Here is a 17,990-nt window from a genome sequence, read left to right as displayed (position 1 = left end):
GAAGGTGGGCAGGGATTCTACCTTCAAAAGGCCGGAGGCAGCAGCGTGGGCTGTAGGGTGGGGAAGCCAAGCCACCCTAGGAGGAAGGACCACGTGCCCAGGCAGCCTCCCGAGCCTCCTGCTGGCCACCCTCTGCAGGTGTGCCCCCAGCCCCCGCCCTCGCTGCTCCCTGCATTCCTGCAGGCTCACTCCCTCCAGGACTGCCCGGACGGACGACCTTGCTTATGGGCTTCCCTGACACCCACCGTCCCCCCCATGCACGTCCATGGCCTGAAGCAGCACAGGCCATACTCCTGCGTCCCCACTCCCTTGGCCCCTCAGACCGTCAGGTCTTTCTGCTCCAGCTGAGAGCGCAGTGGAAAAGAGATGCAGATGGGCACCACCTGACCGGAAGTCATCTCCTCATTCCCTCTCAGGGCCGGCCCAGCACAGACAGGCCCAGGGGATTTTGGAGAAGTGCCCTCCTTGAAGAGAGTCCAGGGGCCCCTGAAGAGGGCCGCACCCTTCTCTTCACCTCTCTGCCTTCCGAGCCATTCTCAGACAAACAGAGAATGTACTTGGTCACTCAGGGTTCCCACCCACCCTTCTGGACCAGTCCAGCCCCCAGACACACAGGTGCCAGGACGGTGACTTGTGCACCCTTCTGCTTTCATGGGTCAGAGAGATCATGGGCTTTGGTGTCAGCCAGCCTGGGTTTGAACAATGGTCCTGCCACTTCCTGGGCAGTGACCTGGGGTGAGCCAGACTCTCTCTGGAGGCCTCAGTTTCCACATCTGTACAATGGGAACACCCACAGGATCCAGCTCACCAGGCCACGTGGAGTCAAGAGGCCCTGGGGCTGCACAAGGTCACGTGGCTGGGAGGTGGTGGAGCCGGGGTGGTGCCCCGAACTGGGGGCAGGGGTGGGGGGCGGCCCTACCTCGCTGGAGTCCTCCTGCTGGTTGACCACAGTGAGGGCGTCCTCGGATGCCTGCCGCCGCGCCTCGGCCAGGGCCCGCTCCATCTTGGCCCGCTCTGTGCTGATGAGCTCGTGGGCCTTGCGCTCAGCGTCAGACACGGCTTTCTGCAGCTCTGACATTGCCTGCCGCTTCACCTCGTTCACCGCCTCCTCTGAAAAGGACACCTTGGCCTGTTCGTCTCGTGCGCCAGCCCAGCTGGGTCTCCCCTGCCCACAACCCCAGAGGGGGCAGGCAGGCATGGTTATGGGGGAATCTCCAAAGCCTGCCCTCTACTGTGTGCAGAGCACCACACCCTAGAGGGTGGAGAGTCGGTCAGCAGGCCTGGGAAGGCCCTGCTGGGCCCCTCCAGCATACGGGGAGGGTGGGAGTCTGGGGCTCCAGGCCATCCACACTCACCCGCCTTCCTCCAGATCTCCTCGGGCATGTAGCCGGACAGGGTCCGAGGCATGAACTCCCGGTGGACGTCTGAAACACAGGGGCACCAGCGTCACACACAAGACAGGGCCACGCCCTCTTGGGCCCTGGGGGCAGGGTGTGGGAGTGATCTTGGGGGTCCCTGAGGTACACAAGGGGGAAACCCTGTCTCTGCAGCTGGTGGAGGCGGGAACAGAGCAATGTCATGAAGGGAGACTGTCGGGGTCAACGGGCCTTGGATTTGACTGGGAGCTGGGCCGAGATGGCCTCTCTCAGGTTCCACGGTCATCAGGCCCCCCGGGGGCCTCCCAGTGCCGAGACCCTGTCCCATCGGAACCAAGAACTGGTCCTCCCTGCAGGTCAGGCAGTGTGTGTGCAGCAGAAGACCTTTCTTCTTCAGGTGGGGCGATTTGGGTGCTATTTCCCTGCAGGGCCATGACCAGTGATGGCCTGGCCCCTGATCCCCCTGCTTCGGCCCCACACGTGCCCCCCAGCACACCTAGCTGAGCACCCTCTGTGCCCACGGAGCTGCCGAGGGGCCTGGCAGTTGGCCCAGGGCCCTTCTTGCTGTCCTCTGCCGCGTCGCTGCAGCGCCGGATCCAGTGGTTGAGCTCCTCGCGGTCAGCCTCCTGGCAGCGGCGCAGCACGGTCAGCGACCGGCGCGTCTTCTCGGCCATGTCCATGATGCAGTTCAGGAGCTGTGGGCACCCAAGGTGAGTAAGCCGTGCGCAGAGGAGGACAGCTGGGACACTGTCCCACACTCCGGCCCGGTCCACCCGACCATGTGACCTGCCCACGGCTCTTGACGCATTGGCTGGAAAACCCATTTCTGCTGCTGCGAAAGATCCCTGAGCACCTGGACAAGGACTGGGGAGGCACCCAGGGCTCCCACTGGTGGGGAGACTGTCCAGGACCCAGAGCTGGAGCTCTCCTTGCAGCCCTGGAGTCGCGGTCTGCCCTGTGGAGCAGAGGGGTCAGCGCTGCTCTGGGGACCGCCCTTTTCTTGGGCTCCCCTCCCCAAAAGGACGCGGGACAGGCATGACCTGAAAATGGTGTTGAAGAGGTCCAACCCTTATGGTCAAGGGAGACAGTTCATGATGGCCCAGGGGGCAGTGTTCTGAGGGCTGGTCAGGAGTGCAGGGGAAGCAGAGGTGTGGGCACAGTGGCCTGCCCCTGTAGCCCCTGCAGATTGGGCAGAGCGCCTGGGAGTGGCTGTGGCACCCCGTGGCCTGAGCCTGGACACTCACGTTATTGAGGTGCTTCCACTCTTCCGCCCACTCGCGCTCCGTGAGCCTGTGGTCAATCACTTCCTCAGGCCGGGATCCGTGCATTGCTGAGGAGGGAGCGGAAGCTCAGGCCCCGCTCCTGCTAATCAAGCCACGCCCCTGCTCACGCCCCCACCCCAGGTCCCGCCCACGGGCTGTGCCCTCCTAGGGAAAGTGGGGAGGTGAGGAAGGGAATCCAGGGCTCTGACCCTCTCTCTGCCCACCGCCCTGGGTGGGGTGGGTCAGGAACAGGCCTCTCCTCTACTCATGCTTGAGAGGAAGAAACCGGTGTCCCCATCCCTCGCTTTGACTACTCCTTCTTCCCCAAATCCAGCCACTCTCTCTTTCTGCCCCCTGTTGCCAGAGAAGTGTCCGTGGACCTCACTTAAGGGGTGTCTCCACTGCTCAGGGTCTCCTTGTGGCTGCCTGGCTTCAACTCACACTTTACTGCTTTTTCTGAGCTAGCTGAACTCCTATGCGCCCTCCAAAGCCCAGGTGGCAGGCTCCTTCCTCCTCAGCAGCCTTGGGCTCCCAGATTTCCTTGAGCCCTATATATCTCTGGTTGTTTAGTAATCACAGGTGCTTCCTTGTTTATTCTCAATCACCCAGCAGACTGTGTCAGTCCACAGGGCAGGGCTGGCAAGGCCTGTTCCCCTCTGTGGGTTGAGCTCCTGGGCTGAGCTCCTGCTTGGTAAGAGGGGTGCATGGCTTAATCTGCTGGGCCTCAAATGAGCAGCTCCAAGTGTGCTCTCCTGGGAAACAGTGGGGCTTGGAAAAGTCAAAAGCCCTGGCACTCATTCCCCATGGGGCCTAGGCCCCTTGTCTTACCTGTGGCCTCAGTTTCCCAGCCTCCCTGCCTCCCTAGTGGGAGGGGAGAGTCCCTGGTGTGGATGGAGGAGGGCTCTGTACTTAGGGCTCTATCCATTCATCCCTGCTTCATCCTCTGGGGGAGGGGTTCCTGCCATTATTTCCACTTAACAGATGAGGAAACTGAGGCTGGTTAAGGGGACATGTTGATCAAGGTCAAGCAAGGTCGACTGGCGCTGGGGCTGTGCTCTTAGCCACTGGCTGGTACAGCTCCAGGGACTGAAACAATGGGATGCCCCCTCCCCATAGTCAGAAACAAAACAACCATGAGCTGAGAAATTCATGCCAGAAGGGCAGCATCTGGCGTTCTCACAGCTTCTCCTCTTATACTACTTGAAATACCGAACACGATCACCCTCACTGTGACCCAGCATGCTCCATGCTTCCTGGGCTGGGGTCTACTTAGGCCTTTCTTGGTCCCCAAACCTGAAATGCCTCCTCAAATTGCAGCTGAGGTGGGAGGTGGTAGCCACAGGCCGCTGTCCACCCACCGCCCTGCCCTGCTGCCCGCAGAGCTGGGGCCCGCGCCAACGCCCCAACCAAAATAGTGGCTGAGATCTGCCTGACAGCTGGCGTTTATTTTTGCGTTAGCAGAAGCGGATGGGAATTAGCACCTGCCTGACCCTGCTGTGGGGAGCCAGACACTGTCACCTGCTGCCTGGGCCCAGGCCCTGGCAGCTCCCATAGGGAGGAGGAGGGGAGACGGCCTGATAAGGGGCAAGGCCTCTGCTGACCCTGCCTCCGGGCCCCCGCTTGGTGTGCTGGGCCTCCGTCTCAGGGGCAGCCTTTGCAGGCTGGTCTTATTCATCTCTTTGACCAGCACAGAGGAGGCTCAGAAGGCCAGTCGTCGTTGCTAGGCAACTTTGGGCATGTCCATTATCCCTCCGGGCCTCAGTCTGCCCATCTGTGATGTGGGCGGGCTAACACGTCACACAGGTGTATCAGAACACGTTGGGGATGCCGCCTTCTGGAGCCCAGTAAAGCATACAGTGCCAACCAGACTTCCACCAAGAGCTGTCACCCTGCCGCCAGCACAGCTGGGCCCTATGGCACCCACTCTGGACCCAGCCCTCTATTAACCCCTCATGCCCCAAGGGCAGGGCTGCTAATCAGCAGAGAGGCTGCAGGTGTGCAGGGGTTGGGGGGGCTGTGACTTGCCCAGGGGCACACCTAGGGAATCTCAGAGCTCAGAGGACCAGGCAGTCCTGCCCCTAGGGGTGTGGCCCCAGTGCCCAGTCTCTCTCATCTCCCTCCTCTGCTCAGGGACCACCCCCTACGGATCTGGTGTTTTGGTGTTGATGCCCGTCCCGTTAGAGGGCAGAACTGGCTGTGTGTGATCAGCGGTGCCTCCATGTTCCCTTGGGGCACCCAGGCCTTGGAGGCGAGGCCACGGCTCCTATGACTTGGGGACCCCCACGTGCCAGGTATTTCCTGGTTACCATGCACCCCGAGAGGCTCTAAGTCCCCCAAGACAGGTACCCCTGCAGCCATGGTGCCCCTCCCTCCATGGGGAAGGGTCTTCCTGGGCCTGGGGGATGTTGGGTTGCCCCCAGGACAGAGTCTCAAAAGATGACTGTCCCTCAGGCTTCCAGGCGCAGCCCAGCTGGGGTGGGGCGCAGACCCTTCCTCTGCACCGTATTCTCACGTCCATCCTTCCAGACAGACATGTCCAGGTGGCGCCCGCCTGCAGGTACACACAGCCGCCCTGGCCGCCCCTGCCCACACCACTCACCCAGCTGCCGATGGCGCTCCCGCAGCTCCCGGGGGTCAAGGTGGCGGTAGGAGTCCCGGAAGTGGTGGGCCATGGCCATGTCCTCCAGGCGGTAGTGTGGGGGCGGTGGCGGATGGGGCAGCCCATTGCTGGGGCTGTAGCGCTGGGCGGGGCTCAGGGTGCACGGCCGTTTGCTGAGGTGGTCTGGGTGCAGTGGGTCCCGGTCTGACCCATTCTCTTTGGTCCTGGTCCAGAGAGCAGGTGGGGATAGTGGTCAAGGGACCACGAGCCACGGACCCAGGGGAGAGAAGGAGGCAGGGGCATGGACAGTGTGAGCGAGCGGGAGACAGACCTGCCCGCTGGGGGCCTGGCTCCCCCTCTCCCCTCCTTCTCAGGGGTGTGGGCTCCTGGGACTTGGGAGTCAGGGTTCTTGGGTCTTCTTGGAGAGAGCAGGGAGAGACAGCCTTCCTGGCAGCAGGACACACACCCGCGCTGTGACCCAGCAGTGGGCATCAGCCCAGGCATCTGGGGACCTTGGGTTGTTGGACGCTCAGGCACACCTGCAGGGAACTCCTGCCAGGTAGACTCTCTCCTGCCTCCTCCCTTGTCCCCCCGGGGTGGGGTGAGGGGCATCTGAGTCCTCAGGAGGCCTCGCCACGGCCGGATAGCATGGCCTCCCGGTGGTCAGCCTGTGCAGTTAAGGCTGAACTTGACCAGCCCAGTGGCTGCAGCCACAGAACACAACACGGTTTCCACCTGCGTTCTCAGCCCTGGCACGGGGCGCCCGCTGAGCCTTGGCAGGAGGGCAGCTCTCAGGAGTCAGAAGGGGAGGGCGCTGCCAGTTGCGCCCCTAGGTACCTGTCGGGGGTCCTCCTCTTGCCGTTGTCGTTAACCTCCAGCAGGAGCTCCGAGGAGTCGACAGGGGAAGAGGCGTCAGCATCCAGCAGGGCTTGCTCGTGCTGGGCCAGGTACTGTGCAGGGCTCTGCTTGGCCAGACGGGCACAGTGCAGGAGCTCCCGCTGCAGCAGGGGCAGGTTAGCCTGCGGGGAGGGTGGGACCGGCTTGGATTGGCTGCTGGCTGAGGTCAGGGCACGAGTGTGCTCAGATGTGAGGCAGGGAGGCCAATGGCCAGCCTTGCTGTGTGACTTTGGGCAAGATGCACGACCTCTCTGGGCCTCGAATTCCTCTGCTACAGCTTGGGAATGAGGGCAAGACCATGCCCCTAGGGGATTTGGGTTTTTCTTCCAATCACTAAACTCCCTTCTGCTCCGGCATCAGGAGAAGGTGAGGAGGGCTCCTCCTCAGGACCCACTGCCTGTACCCGTGGGAGCAGGTCTTGGGTGAACCCCTCTCGGAGGAGGGGGTGAGGCTCAGAGCGGAGGGGCGGCCCCCAACTCGACTTGCACCATGGAGGAGCAGGACTCCAGCACGCCTGCCCCAGATGGCTGGCCCCTGCCTTCCCACTTCCTGTGGGTCCCCAGCCTGGCCTGGAATGAAGGCTCTGTGTGCCCACATCACTGAGGTGACATGTGGTCACCTCCCGGGGGAGGGGGGGTCTGGACATGACCACTTGGCTCCACATTTGTGGGTTAGGGCACCACAGCACAGGAGGGCGTGGTGTGTGTGGGGTGGGTACAGGATTCGAATGCAGATCTGGCCTGCGACAACCAGACGTGACCGCTGTGCCCTCCAGCCTCTGCCCTCACCAGGCTCTGGGCCTGCCAGCTGGGCCGCAGGGGGCTCTGTGGTCTTCCCAGAACCACCACTGGGTGAGGGGTGCAGGCTGGATGGGGGCCCAGCGGCAGGCCGCTGGGGACAGCCAGAGTTCTGAGTATTTGTAAATAAATGCAGTTCCTCAACTTTCTCATGGTGTTTCCAAGCTGCCTCATGGCCCCTCCCACCTCCGCCTCCCCAGCCCCCGCCCGCCATCCACCCGGACGGATCAAGCAGCCGATGCGTTTTTGTGAAGCAGCACCGGCTGCCAGGCCTGTTTTTCTATTTGGATAGCTGAACAAGGGCCAGCCCGCCATCTGTTGAACACGTTAGGAGCATGAGCTGGGAAAGGAGGTCCCGGGAGATCGGAAGACGCCAAACCTCCTCCCTCCCGCTCCTCTCCCGGCACAGCAGGGCGGGGACAGCACGGCTGGCCGCTGGCTGCCCGCCACCCATGGAAACATCTGGATTCCTGGCCGGCTGGGGCCAGCTGGGAGCGGGGGCCCTGGGCAGAGGGCCGGCCGGGTGGGTGGCATCTCCCGGCTTCTGGAAAGCCCACCACACAGCCACGTAGAGTGTCAGGCTCAGGAGAGGATGCAGGGCTCCTGGGGCCCCAGGCTGGGGGAACAGGGACCCCAGGCCGGAAGAAATGGGTAGAGATTGGGGAGCCTCATGTCCCTCCAAGACAGCAGCCCGAGTGCTGTCTCCAGAACTCAGGATGCCTGGGATGCCTCACTGAGATGTGAACGCTGCTCTGCCCCTTGATCAAAGGCTCCACCCTGCCCTCTTCCCAGAGGGGAACTCAGGCCGGTGTCAGTGGAGCAGATGTCTCTCATGTAACGAGGGTTTATGATGTTTCCATCATCTCCACTGCACACACAGCCTGCGTGACTGGGGGCCCTGTGTCAGCCCACCCTGGCTATGCTGTGTGACTGTGGGCAGGTCACTTAACTTCTCTGATTCCTGCCTCACCTGCAGCTGGAGCTGCGAGCTGTGGCTCCTCCCATTCCTCGTGTGAGTTAAGACCAGTCCCACCTGGGGAGGTGGGTGGTCACACCCAAGGGACCCGGGAGGGAACTGGGAAATGGGGGTTTCAGTTACCCAAGGGCAGAGCTGGTTGTGAGCCTGGTGGACCGGATGCAGCTCCTGCCTCTTTCCTGGGAAATGGCCCGGGGAGCCACCATGCAGGTGCACCATGGTGGGCCTGGGGGGCCATCAATTCACTGGAAGGCACTGTCCCTGCTGCTCCAGGTCACAGGCGGGAAAACTGAGCCCCCCCCCACAGCAGGCCGGCACACCCTGCAGGCTCCCCAAGGCACTCTGCATTCTGAAGAGGCCAGTGTTCTACAGTGAATGGGGGTCAGGGGAGGGGCACTCCCTGGGCAGGGCTCTGGCTGGTGCCTTGTCCACAAGACCAGGGAACAGGCCTGATCTGCCCAGAAGCCCCACGTCAGGCAGGTGAGTAGACTCTGTCCCTGACAGCACCTTGGTCTAGGGCCCTGGGCAGGGCCATGGGCATTCAGTGTGGCCAGCACTTCCCTCACCCCAGTTGCCCGTTACTGGGAGGGCAGTCAGGGCACCAGAGTCCTGACAGCCCCATGGCTGTGCTGTGGGCAGAGGGGACACCGAGGCAGGCGGTGCCAGGTTGGGTGTGTCCCTGAGAGGAGGCAGGGGGTGGCCGAGCTCAAGGGGCAGGAGGCTGTGGGCCTGGTTGGGTGAGAGCAGGGATGTGTCGTGTTTTCCCTGCTCCTGGATAAACGTGGGCAGCTGACATGGGGGGGCGACATCTGCTGTAAATATCTGATCTGACAGAAGCAGGCGCACAGTGTCCCCAAAGATGGGGAGCGAGGAGTCAGCAGTAAGTTGAAAGGAGGAGCGGGAAGGGCTCCTGATGAATGCAAACGACTGCCAGATGGGGAAGCCTGGGCCCAGCTCAGCGTGAGCTCAGCAGGGTGTGGGCGGAGGACAGGAAGGCGAGTGGAGGCAGCGGATGTGGGGGCATGATGTGGGGTCCCTTCGGAGCAAGGTGCGGGCCTGGGGCACACCCTGTGCGGGCCGGGGGGCTTGGAGTTGATGGATCCTAGTACCCCTCCACAGGCGGGGGCCTCAGTTTCCCTGCTTGTTAACTGGGCACAGTGGCAGCGTCTGTGTCGCCCCCTGAGGGCTCCTGGGGGCTTGGTGGGGGCAGCTGCAGAAGAGTCTTGCAGGGGACACCTGTCTGTGGAACCCCTGAAATCCCCAGATGAATGGAGCACATGTCAAATTCTTTGCCTGATCGCTCCCTACCACCTTCCCAACAGCCAAAGAATGGCTCCCAAGTTCCAACCACAGACACGGAGGCACTCCATCAGTGGGACTCGCCGGGCCCAGGACCACAGGGGCTAAGTGGCAGGATCAGGGCTTGAACCTGAGTACATCTGCTCTGGCCTGTCCCCTGGAAGGCAGGCCCCACCAGGGCACAGCGCACATGGAGGGATGAACCCACGGCTGTGAGCATCACTGTGGCCCAGGAAACAAGAGCCCGAGGCGGGGATGTCAGCCACACTCAGGGCGGACGCTTCCCAAGTGCGCTGTGGAACCTGACCTGGGGAGGTGAGAGAGCAGAGGCGCCTGTGGTCAAATACTTTTGGGGAGCACCTTGTCTCTATCCACTCTGGGGGATGTGTGGTGCTCACAGGGGAGTGAAGGCCCTGAGAAGTCCTGCAGGGCAGACTTGGGTCTGATGCTGTCTGCACGCACACTCCTGGTTTTGTGCAAAAGCTTTGCTCGATGCTTTGTTCAATGCAGATTCTGACTCGGGGCGTCTGGGTGGGGGCCCAGAAGCATGCATTGCTCACGTGCCCTGGTGTAGCTGCCACCAACCCAACATCAACTGCTCCTGCCGAGAGGCCCTGGGCCACTGTTCATCTTCCCTGATGACCACATCAGGTGGCTTCCCAACTGACACCCAGTCTTACCCATCTGTCTGCTCACTTACAAGCCTGCGGTCTGTCCACTGTCCTGATCCCCTCACTGTTCCAGGCACAGGATCGCAACACAGCAGGCACACACACACCCCCATCCCCCACCTCAGGGCCTTTGCAGGCCTACCCCTGCCTCAGGGCCTTTGCAGGCATGCTCCCTGCTCCCTGGAAGGTTCTGCTCCCCACTCTCCTCCTTCATTGAAATGCCCCCTGCCCGCAGCTCCACAGAATCTATGACAGGTTGGCTAGCACACAGCAGTTGCTCAGAACATAGCTGTTGAGAGGCTGAGTGTCCTGGCCACTAACTGCAGGACTGGTCCTGGGAGCTGTATGTCAGAGCCTGGGGTCAGGGGAGGACGGCTCCAGCCCAGCAGCAGGTTTGAAGCAATCAGCCGACGGGTTAGCACTGCTCTCCCTGGGGGGTGGGGGATTAGAGTTTTGAGGGTGGGGCTGATCTAAGCTGGCTGAGGACAGACTCAGGCCTCCTGGGGCCTCAGGGTGGGGAGGAGGTTTGGTCCCTACCTTCAGGAAAGGGATGACAAATGGCCGCAGTGGGAAGTTGGTGGCCTCCTGGAGCTTGGAGTGGAACTCCTCGATGGTCAGCGTAGAGTTCTGGGGAAGAAGACGCTTGGCTTCAGCCTGGGGAGGGGAGGGCAGAGACCGAGGCTGGCCCGGCCTAGGGCCACCGCATCCCCACCCAACTCACCACGAGCCCCAGCACCAGCGTGCGCACGCGCTCCCCAATCTCTGGGGAGATGTCGCTGCCGAACTGCTGCAGGGTGGCCAGGAAGCGCTTGAGCTTGCTGAGCTGCCGGGCCCCGCAGGCTGGGGGCAGCTGCTGCGTGGATAGTGCGGCTGTGCATGAGGTGGCCGGGCCATTGCTGAAGCCGTTGGGTGTGGACGGGGCGCCGCTGATGGCTGTGGGCGAGTGGCTGCTGCCATTCATCACTGCGGGGGGAGGGGGTGAGGATGCAGCAGAGCGCCATGGACTCCACAGACACCCTTTACATACATGCAGACTGGGGCTCCGGTGCAGGGAGGAGCCGAGAGTGGCCACCCTCCAGATGTGCCCCCGCTCAGCTGTCCTTTGGCCTTGCTCTGGGCTGTGTAGTCAGGCCCTCCATACCCGGAGACACCTGGGCCCTCCCACTGCCTGGCACCCATGCATCTCCGTGAACAGGTGGAGGGGCTTCCCTTCCATCAGGCTCTGCTGGCCCATCTTCTCATTCCCCTGAAGGTCAGTGACCCTCATACCCGCCATGATGGCCCCAGGCTGTGTCCCAGTGCCTACACAGGCCCCACTGCCTGCATGAGGGCCCCAGTGCCAGGCTGACGGGGCTCAGGGTGGGCCAGAGGAGCCCGGACCCCAGGACAAGCTGGGCTGGATGCTGGCAGGGGCTGCTGCATGGCGGACATGTGTGCCCATGGGCCCTGCTGTGTGGAGGACAGGCTGGTGACCCGAGGGGTCTTAGATGAGCTTGTGCAGAGCTCCAGGAGCAGCACAGTGGGTCCCAGGGTGACAGACACTGGGGTGCTGTGAAGTGGTCCTGGGGCAGGACCATAAGCTCAGGGGAGCCTATCCCCAGGGGCAGGGAGTCCTCCCATGCCTGGCCACATGCAACCTGTCTCCTGGCCTCAGAGCCTGCACAGAGGTCAGGGGTAGAGGGCTTCCAGGGTCCTTGATGACAGGGGAGGGGGCTCTGGACATGGACACCTCTGGGAGTCCTGCAGCGCAGCTCATAAACTCAGCGGTCACTCACACCTCTGTAATCTGCTCCTTCAAGTTTGCACACTCGGCCTGAGTGTGCTTGCCCGCCAGCTCCTCCCTACGTGACCCTCCCCCTCACACATGCCCTTCATTCCCCATGCCCTCCCTCCCTTAGCATCTTTGCACGCACACTCTTACAACATACCAAATACACGTGCACTCATGCTCGTATACATATACATACACGTACACACAACACACACATGCTTGCACACAGGCCTATATGCACCACACACACACACACATGTAAGTGCACATGGACATAGTGCACACCCCACATGCACAAAGATGTATGTATGTTCACACACAGGCACACAGACACCACAAGCATACACCCCCATACACACCTGCACACATGTACACCTGTGTGTGCACATAGGCATGATGCAGTGCAGCCCCACAGCACACACGCATGCACGCGCACACACAGCACACACCTGTGCACACCTGCACAGTGAACACGTGCATGTCAGCATGGTGCATACATGCACGCACCTGCACAGCACACACACATGCACCCACATGGTGCACACACATGCACCAACACAGTACACATGCACCCGCATGGTGCACACACACATACATGCCCACAGAGTGCACGCATGTGCGCGCCTACACAGCACACGTATATGTGCACACGCATACCTCTCACTCGCTCTGCTGTGGTTCCCAGGCTGGCCCTGCCCCTACCCTGTCCCCAACCTTCCCCGGGCCTTGTCTGGCTGGGTCTGTGCAGAGGCCGTGCGCTCACACCTCATGGCGGGGATTCTGGGGGTGCTCAGAGCCGCTGCTCCCTCAGGGCTGCATTTCTCTGAGGCTCCAGCATCCCCTGGTGATGAGGGAGCAGGAACCCTTTCCTTCACGATTGGGACGTTGCTGAGCTGGGCTCTGGGAAGTGGCCCCTCCAGAACAACCACCTACAATCATTGTTTACTTGGCCACCTTGGATGGCAGGAGTGTCAGTTTGCCCCTCCAGACCACACAGCCCTGCCATCCTGCCCTGGCTCTGGGGGTGACCTCTGCGGACCGTCTTGGCCTTGCCAGCCTGGAAGGGCGGGAGCACGTGAGGTGGGGCCACACGCCTGCCCCCCTGCCCCGGGCCTCGGCTCTCCCAGGGCTTGGCTCTCCAGGTCCCTGTTACCGGCTCCAACCGCCCCTGCAGGCCCAGGGGACAGAGTTCCCGCTGTCTCCAGCCCCCCTGGGCTCTGGAACTGGCCCACCCTGTTAACCCCGAGTCTGCTGTCTGGTTGGCTCTGCCCACATCTCCAGCTTCCATGACCCCTTGCCTGCAGCGACACCCGCAAACACCCTCCTCCCCTCACTGAGCAGCAGGTCAGGGACCACCCCCTAATCCACAGACGGTGGGCCTCACGGTCCCTGCACCCTGAATGCGTTGATTAAGGTTGCCTTTTGCCCTCAGGTGCCCCGGCACCGTGCCGCTCCTCAGCGGCAGGCTGACATGGCCCTGCCCCCCAAGTGCCCTGGTCAGGAGTGGACGTCCCGAACCAGCCCAGATGTGCTGTGGGGGTGAGACTTGGTCCTGGCCTCAGTTTCTTCATCTGCAAATGGCCCTTGGCCCGAGCCAGAGGTGGGGTCTCGGGGCTGGGAGGACGGTTTCTGGCCTCCTCTGTCTCATGCCCCTGCTTGTAGAACACAGGTCATCCTTCTCCCACCAGAAGGGGCTGGAAATGCTTGACCTGACTGCTTTCACGTGCTGGGTGATCGCTCATCCAGAACTGGCCCCCACTTGACAGATGTCTGGGAACCACTGATTGAAGGCCAGGTTCAGCACCAAAACAGACGTGCCCCCTGCATGTCCTGAGGAGGGCTGGCTGTAGGCAGGGGGCCTGCTCTGCCCCTCGGCCCCATCTTCCACTTGGCCCTTGGTGCTGCTGCTCCCTCCCCTGGAGACGCAGTACGGGTTGAACTCTGTTTGCTCCCGATGGGCTGGGGGACCCTAGGAGCCCTTTCTAGAACCCACAGGTGACACCCTGGCTCGGGGACAACCCTGAGGACATTGTGCCTCATTCCGGGGATCCCTCTTGCCCGGGGATGGGTAAGCTCCAGACACAGACAAGAAGGGCCCCGTCCCTCATCCTCTCCCAGGATCCGGGGACCAGAAGACCCCACAGTTGTGCTACTTTTCTCTGTCCCTTCAGAGCTCCACTGATCCCCTTGGTGGACACCAACACACACACACACCCCGACTGGGACTGATGACAGCCACTGGCGGTCACCCAGACAGGCTGGGGGTGGCCTGCTGCATGGGGACCTCACCGCAGCAGGGCCTCCTGGTCAGTCGCAGCAGAGCTGGGCCGTCACTTGGGGTCTGGCCTTCCAGGGGCTTCAAAGACCTGTGGCTGGCCCCGCCGCCTGGGCACCCCCCCGGTGGCCCCTGGCCCAGCCTCTCTGTGGCGCCCTTACCCGCTGGCCTTCGGTGCCTGGTCCTCCCGTGGCTGGCCTGCCCTCGCTCGCCGAGTTCCCTCCCGGGCTGCCGGGCAGTCTCAGCAGCTTGCTAAAGAGACGCCGAAAATAACCCCCGGCCACAAGTGCTTTCATTCCCACAACAGGTGTGTTACTAAGATAGACCACACGTGTCCCGGCCGAGGTTTTTGGGGGCATGGAGCAGCACCCCCATGGCTCCCCCAGGCCCAGAGCCTGGGCGGGGTGAGGGGGAGCTTAGGATGAGGCATCGAAAACAGCCCCTCCCGCCAGCCCCACCCTCCTTCGGGCACCATCCTCCTGGCCACACAAAGCACCCAGGCCTGGCAGTACCGCAGCTGCATGGACGCGCCGGGCCCCAAATGAGGTCACACACCTGGGCTTACATAGCTGCACGTGCAGGCTGATACACTCCCAGCATCACCCTGCACGAGCCTCCCCTATGGCACCAGCTGCAGCCCAAGCTCTGTGATGGGAATGTCCACTGGTGACCAATACCCGTGGAGCACCCTGCATGTGCCAGGGACTCCCATGACATGACCAGCAGCACCCTGGGGCTCCGTGTCATTGCCTCAGCGCTGGGCCCATGACTCCTTTTCTACAGGTGGGGTTCCCTGCCCGAGGACATAGTGCCTGGAAGGGTAAGAGCGGGGTCCACCCTGGGAGAGGCTGCAGACTTGCTACTGGCATTCAACCATTCTGCAACTCTGGGACCCGCCTGATTCGCCCAGTTCTGAGTCAGGGAGATGGGGGCTCAGAGAGGCCATCCACCTGCCCAAGGTCACAGTGTGTGGGCGGCAGGGCTGGGTGTGAGCCCGGTCTGTGGGCTGCAGACCCCACTGCTCAGTCCTCCTGGTCTGCCCCTGGGCCCTTGTTCCCTAAGGGAGGCAGGCCTAGCATGGCAGATGCAGGGGGCGCAGACAGGGCAGTGGGCACTGGGCAAGGACCTCTGGGAGACCAGTGGTTTTTGTTATTTTACTTACAGAGACAGACCATAGACCATTTTAAGCAGCCATGAAAACGGCCATGGGGCAGAGACATCGCAGGCCCGTCCTCTCGATCTGTAAGCAAAATAAGAAAAACACGCTGTGAGGAAGGAGGCTGGGCTCCAGACCCTGCCCGGGGGGGTGTCTGCAGCCAGCCCCTCCCCTGCTTCTCGACAGCGTTTTGGGGGTTGGGCCTCTGTCATCACCTAGGGCCAGTCCACTCCCTTCTCTGGGCCTCAGCTTCCTCATCTGTGAAATGGGTGGATCAGGGATCTCCTGGGGCCACTTTTGGTGGGAACTTCTGGGGCTCAACCGGAATTCTGGCTCCTCGTGGGCATGAGGGGACACCCTGGCTCTTAAACATCTGTTTCTGGAAGGTGCCCGGTGATCCCACTTGGCACCATCCTCAGGGACCTGGAGCCCAGGCTGAGGGGCTTGGGGTTTCCATCGACAGACAAGCTAATGGTGGTTCCAAAACAAAGGCCAGGTCTGAGCTGCCGTGAAGGGTGGAAGCACCAAACAGGAAGAGAGATTTGATTTGTCTGAGCTGAGGTCAGTGGACAAAAGCCACAAGGAGAAAAGCCGTACCACCAAAAACAGAGAGTGTGCCCCCTGTCACAGGGGGTAAGGGCAAGATGGAGTGTTTGCCCCTTAAGGGTCCTCCCAGCTGCAGAATGGCTCCTCACATCCCTCCCCAGAGTTCTCTTGGCACTCCTGCCACCTTCCTGTGGCCACGCCACAGCTTCAACTCCAAAATAAATTTGTGCCCAGGGCAGTCACTGGTCAAGAAAAAAACCACAGCCCTCAAGCTGTGGCTCCCAGTCAGTCCCTGGTCAGCTTGGCTTGCAGGTCGGTCCTGGGGCAGCGGGGGAGGTTCTTGGCAGGAATCTACGCGGAGTGCAGAGGATCCATCTACGCTGGGCACCACCAGCCAGGTGCACAGATGAGATGAAATGTTAACCTCACGTTAACATCCTGCTTTCAGGGAATTCCAAGGCTTAGGGAACAAACCTGAGGCCACCCCAGAGGCAGCCCGACACTCAGACAAAAGCTCCCAGCGGCCAGAGGGAACTAGGTGTCGGCTTAGAGAAGAAAGACCCGTTCTCTCACAACCTGCATGTTCTGAACAGAGCCAGGACCCCCGCCAGAGGGGATGGACCCCACGCCACACACGGGCCTGCCACCGCATATCTGTTCACCAAGCCCGGTGGCATCCCACCCCAGCCCCATCCACAACCTGGAACATCTGGTTCCCAGACCAGCGCCTTCCGGAACATGGGCTCCTGGACTGAGAAGAAAAGCAGGCCACAGAGCCACGCCCATGAGGATCGGAGACCCTGGCTCAGAGCCCTTGGCCAGACCCTCCAAGGGTCCACTGGTCTCTCCCACTTGGAACCGGACAACAGAGTGGGGCGTCATCATCCCAGGGGGACCTGCTGCTGCCCCGTCAGGAAAATTCCTTTTCCCGCCTGGGCTGCACGGACACCCTGGGCTGCATGGATGCGGGTGAAACTCGGCCAGGCCGGAGCCTCACCTCTCTACCAGTGAGGCTGGACAGGGCAGCTGTAGTCAGTAGACAGAGATCGGCCCGCAGTTCAGCCCGAGGTGAGGACTGACTCTTCTGGAGAAGAGGGAGGGGTGACCGGATGGCCAGAGTCCCCAGGTGAGAACAGTGAGTGAGCAAAGTCTGGCCACCTCTGGCCCCTCCTGTGTGGCCAGTGCAGGCCGGGCACCCAGGGGTGGATGGCAGGGCCCCGTCTTGAGGCAGGAGGCAAGTGTGGGGACACGGGCTCATCCCAGTGTCCATCATGTGTGGGGCCCCTGGCTCAGACTGACCCCACTGGGGAGAGGTGCTGGAACTGTTTGTGCCAGACAGTCCTGTGTTCAGCTGGCCGCACCTGGGAGCAGGTGGCATTTTCCTGTTTACCAGCAGAGACCAGCATCCTGCAGCAAGGGACCTAGCTGGACCCCTCGTCCAGATGGGGGCCACTGCCCAGCCTCTGATGGCAGGACCAGCACCATTCACAACCAGGAACAGATGGAGCCAGGCCAGGGCCTGGGCTCTGGGAAGAGACATGGACCCCAGTGAGCGGGGTGGGGCCTGAGGAACCTGGGGGCGGCCAGGGGCCACCAGGCTGAGGAACTGAGGTTCCTGCTCCAGGGGGGGGCTTCATTTGGGTCCAAAGCCTGGGGAAGGGAGCCCCAGTGCAGGGCTTTCTGTCCTCTGAATGTGTGGGTGGGAAGGCATGCGGAACGCCCAGAAACACTTAGGACACATTGCTGAGCCCCTGGTCTTAGGGACAGGGAACTTTGTCCCCCACACAAGCACAAGCCGGGGGTCTCCTTCCCAACTGCTCCGACTCAAAGGCCCAGGGCTTCAGGGGTGGCTGTGGACTCCGCAAGCCCACCTATACCTGCTGTGTGCACCAAGATGCTCAACCATGGCCCAGTGCCAGTGAGGCACCACCTTGGGGTATGGTCTGCCTATCATGTTGCTGGCAGCTAAGGCCCTGCGGACCCAGTTCCTGGCCCACCCACACACCTGGCTCAGGACTGGCCGCAGAGCTCTTCCAAGGCCAGAGATGCCTCCAATTGCCCCTTCAGGGGGTGCAGGCCAAACAGGATTCGCCCACATGCAAGTAGTCTGCTGTGTGACCACGAAGTCCTCGTCCCTGTCTGAGCACTGGTATAGCAGCTAACCTTGATGGAAGGTTCACTGTGTGCCCACCCTGCTGAGAACTATTAACTCACTCATCCTCACAGCAGCTCAGTGAGGCAGGGCCACGGCCAGCCCTGCTTTCCCAGTGAGAAACGCCAGGCCCAGAGAGGTTAAGAACTTTGCCCAAAGCCATACAGCTACCAAGTAGAAGAGCTGGGGTCTGAACCATAATGAGATCATCCC

At 61.9% G+C, this 17,990-nt stretch overlaps 1 protein-coding gene across 8 annotated transcripts in view; it reads right to left on the bottom strand.

Annotated features, from left to right (window-relative positions):
* The window catches only part of CBFA2T3 (CBFA2/RUNX1 partner transcriptional co-repressor 3), a 77,855-nt gene that overhangs the window by 2,234 nt on the left and 57,631 nt on the right, over positions 1-17,990 (bottom strand). For 6 of the 8 annotated variants that reach the window (XM_070388543.1, XM_070388550.1, XM_070388545.1 and 3 more), the window contains exons 3-11: positions 15,086-15,163; positions 10,599-10,840; positions 10,415-10,504; positions 6,075-6,256; positions 5,238-5,461; positions 2,621-2,706; positions 1,873-2,071; positions 1,356-1,424; positions 920-1,110 (exon numbers count right to left, since the gene is read on the bottom strand). In XM_070388543.1, the coding sequence (XP_070244644.1) occupies positions 920-1,110; positions 1,356-1,424; positions 1,873-2,071; positions 2,621-2,706; positions 5,238-5,461; positions 6,075-6,256; positions 10,415-10,504; positions 10,599-10,840; positions 15,086-15,163 (1,361 nt within the window). Of the gene's footprint in view, positions 1-919; positions 1,111-1,355; positions 1,425-1,872; positions 2,072-2,620; positions 2,707-5,237; positions 5,462-6,074; positions 6,257-10,414; positions 10,505-10,598; positions 10,841-12,305; positions 14,071-15,085; positions 15,164-17,990 lie in introns of those variants that run through there. The other 2 variants (XM_070388551.1, XM_070388544.1) reach the window with 2 other exon arrangements.

This window comes from Bos mutus, chromosome 18, assembly GCF_027580195.1.
Source record: "Bos mutus isolate GX-2022 chromosome 18, NWIPB_WYAK_1.1, whole genome shotgun sequence".
NCBI lineage: Eukaryota > Metazoa > Chordata > Mammalia > Artiodactyla > Bovidae > Bos > Bos mutus.
The sequence above is the reverse complement of the archived record's forward strand: the minus strand, read 5'-3'. Positions and strand labels throughout refer to the sequence as shown.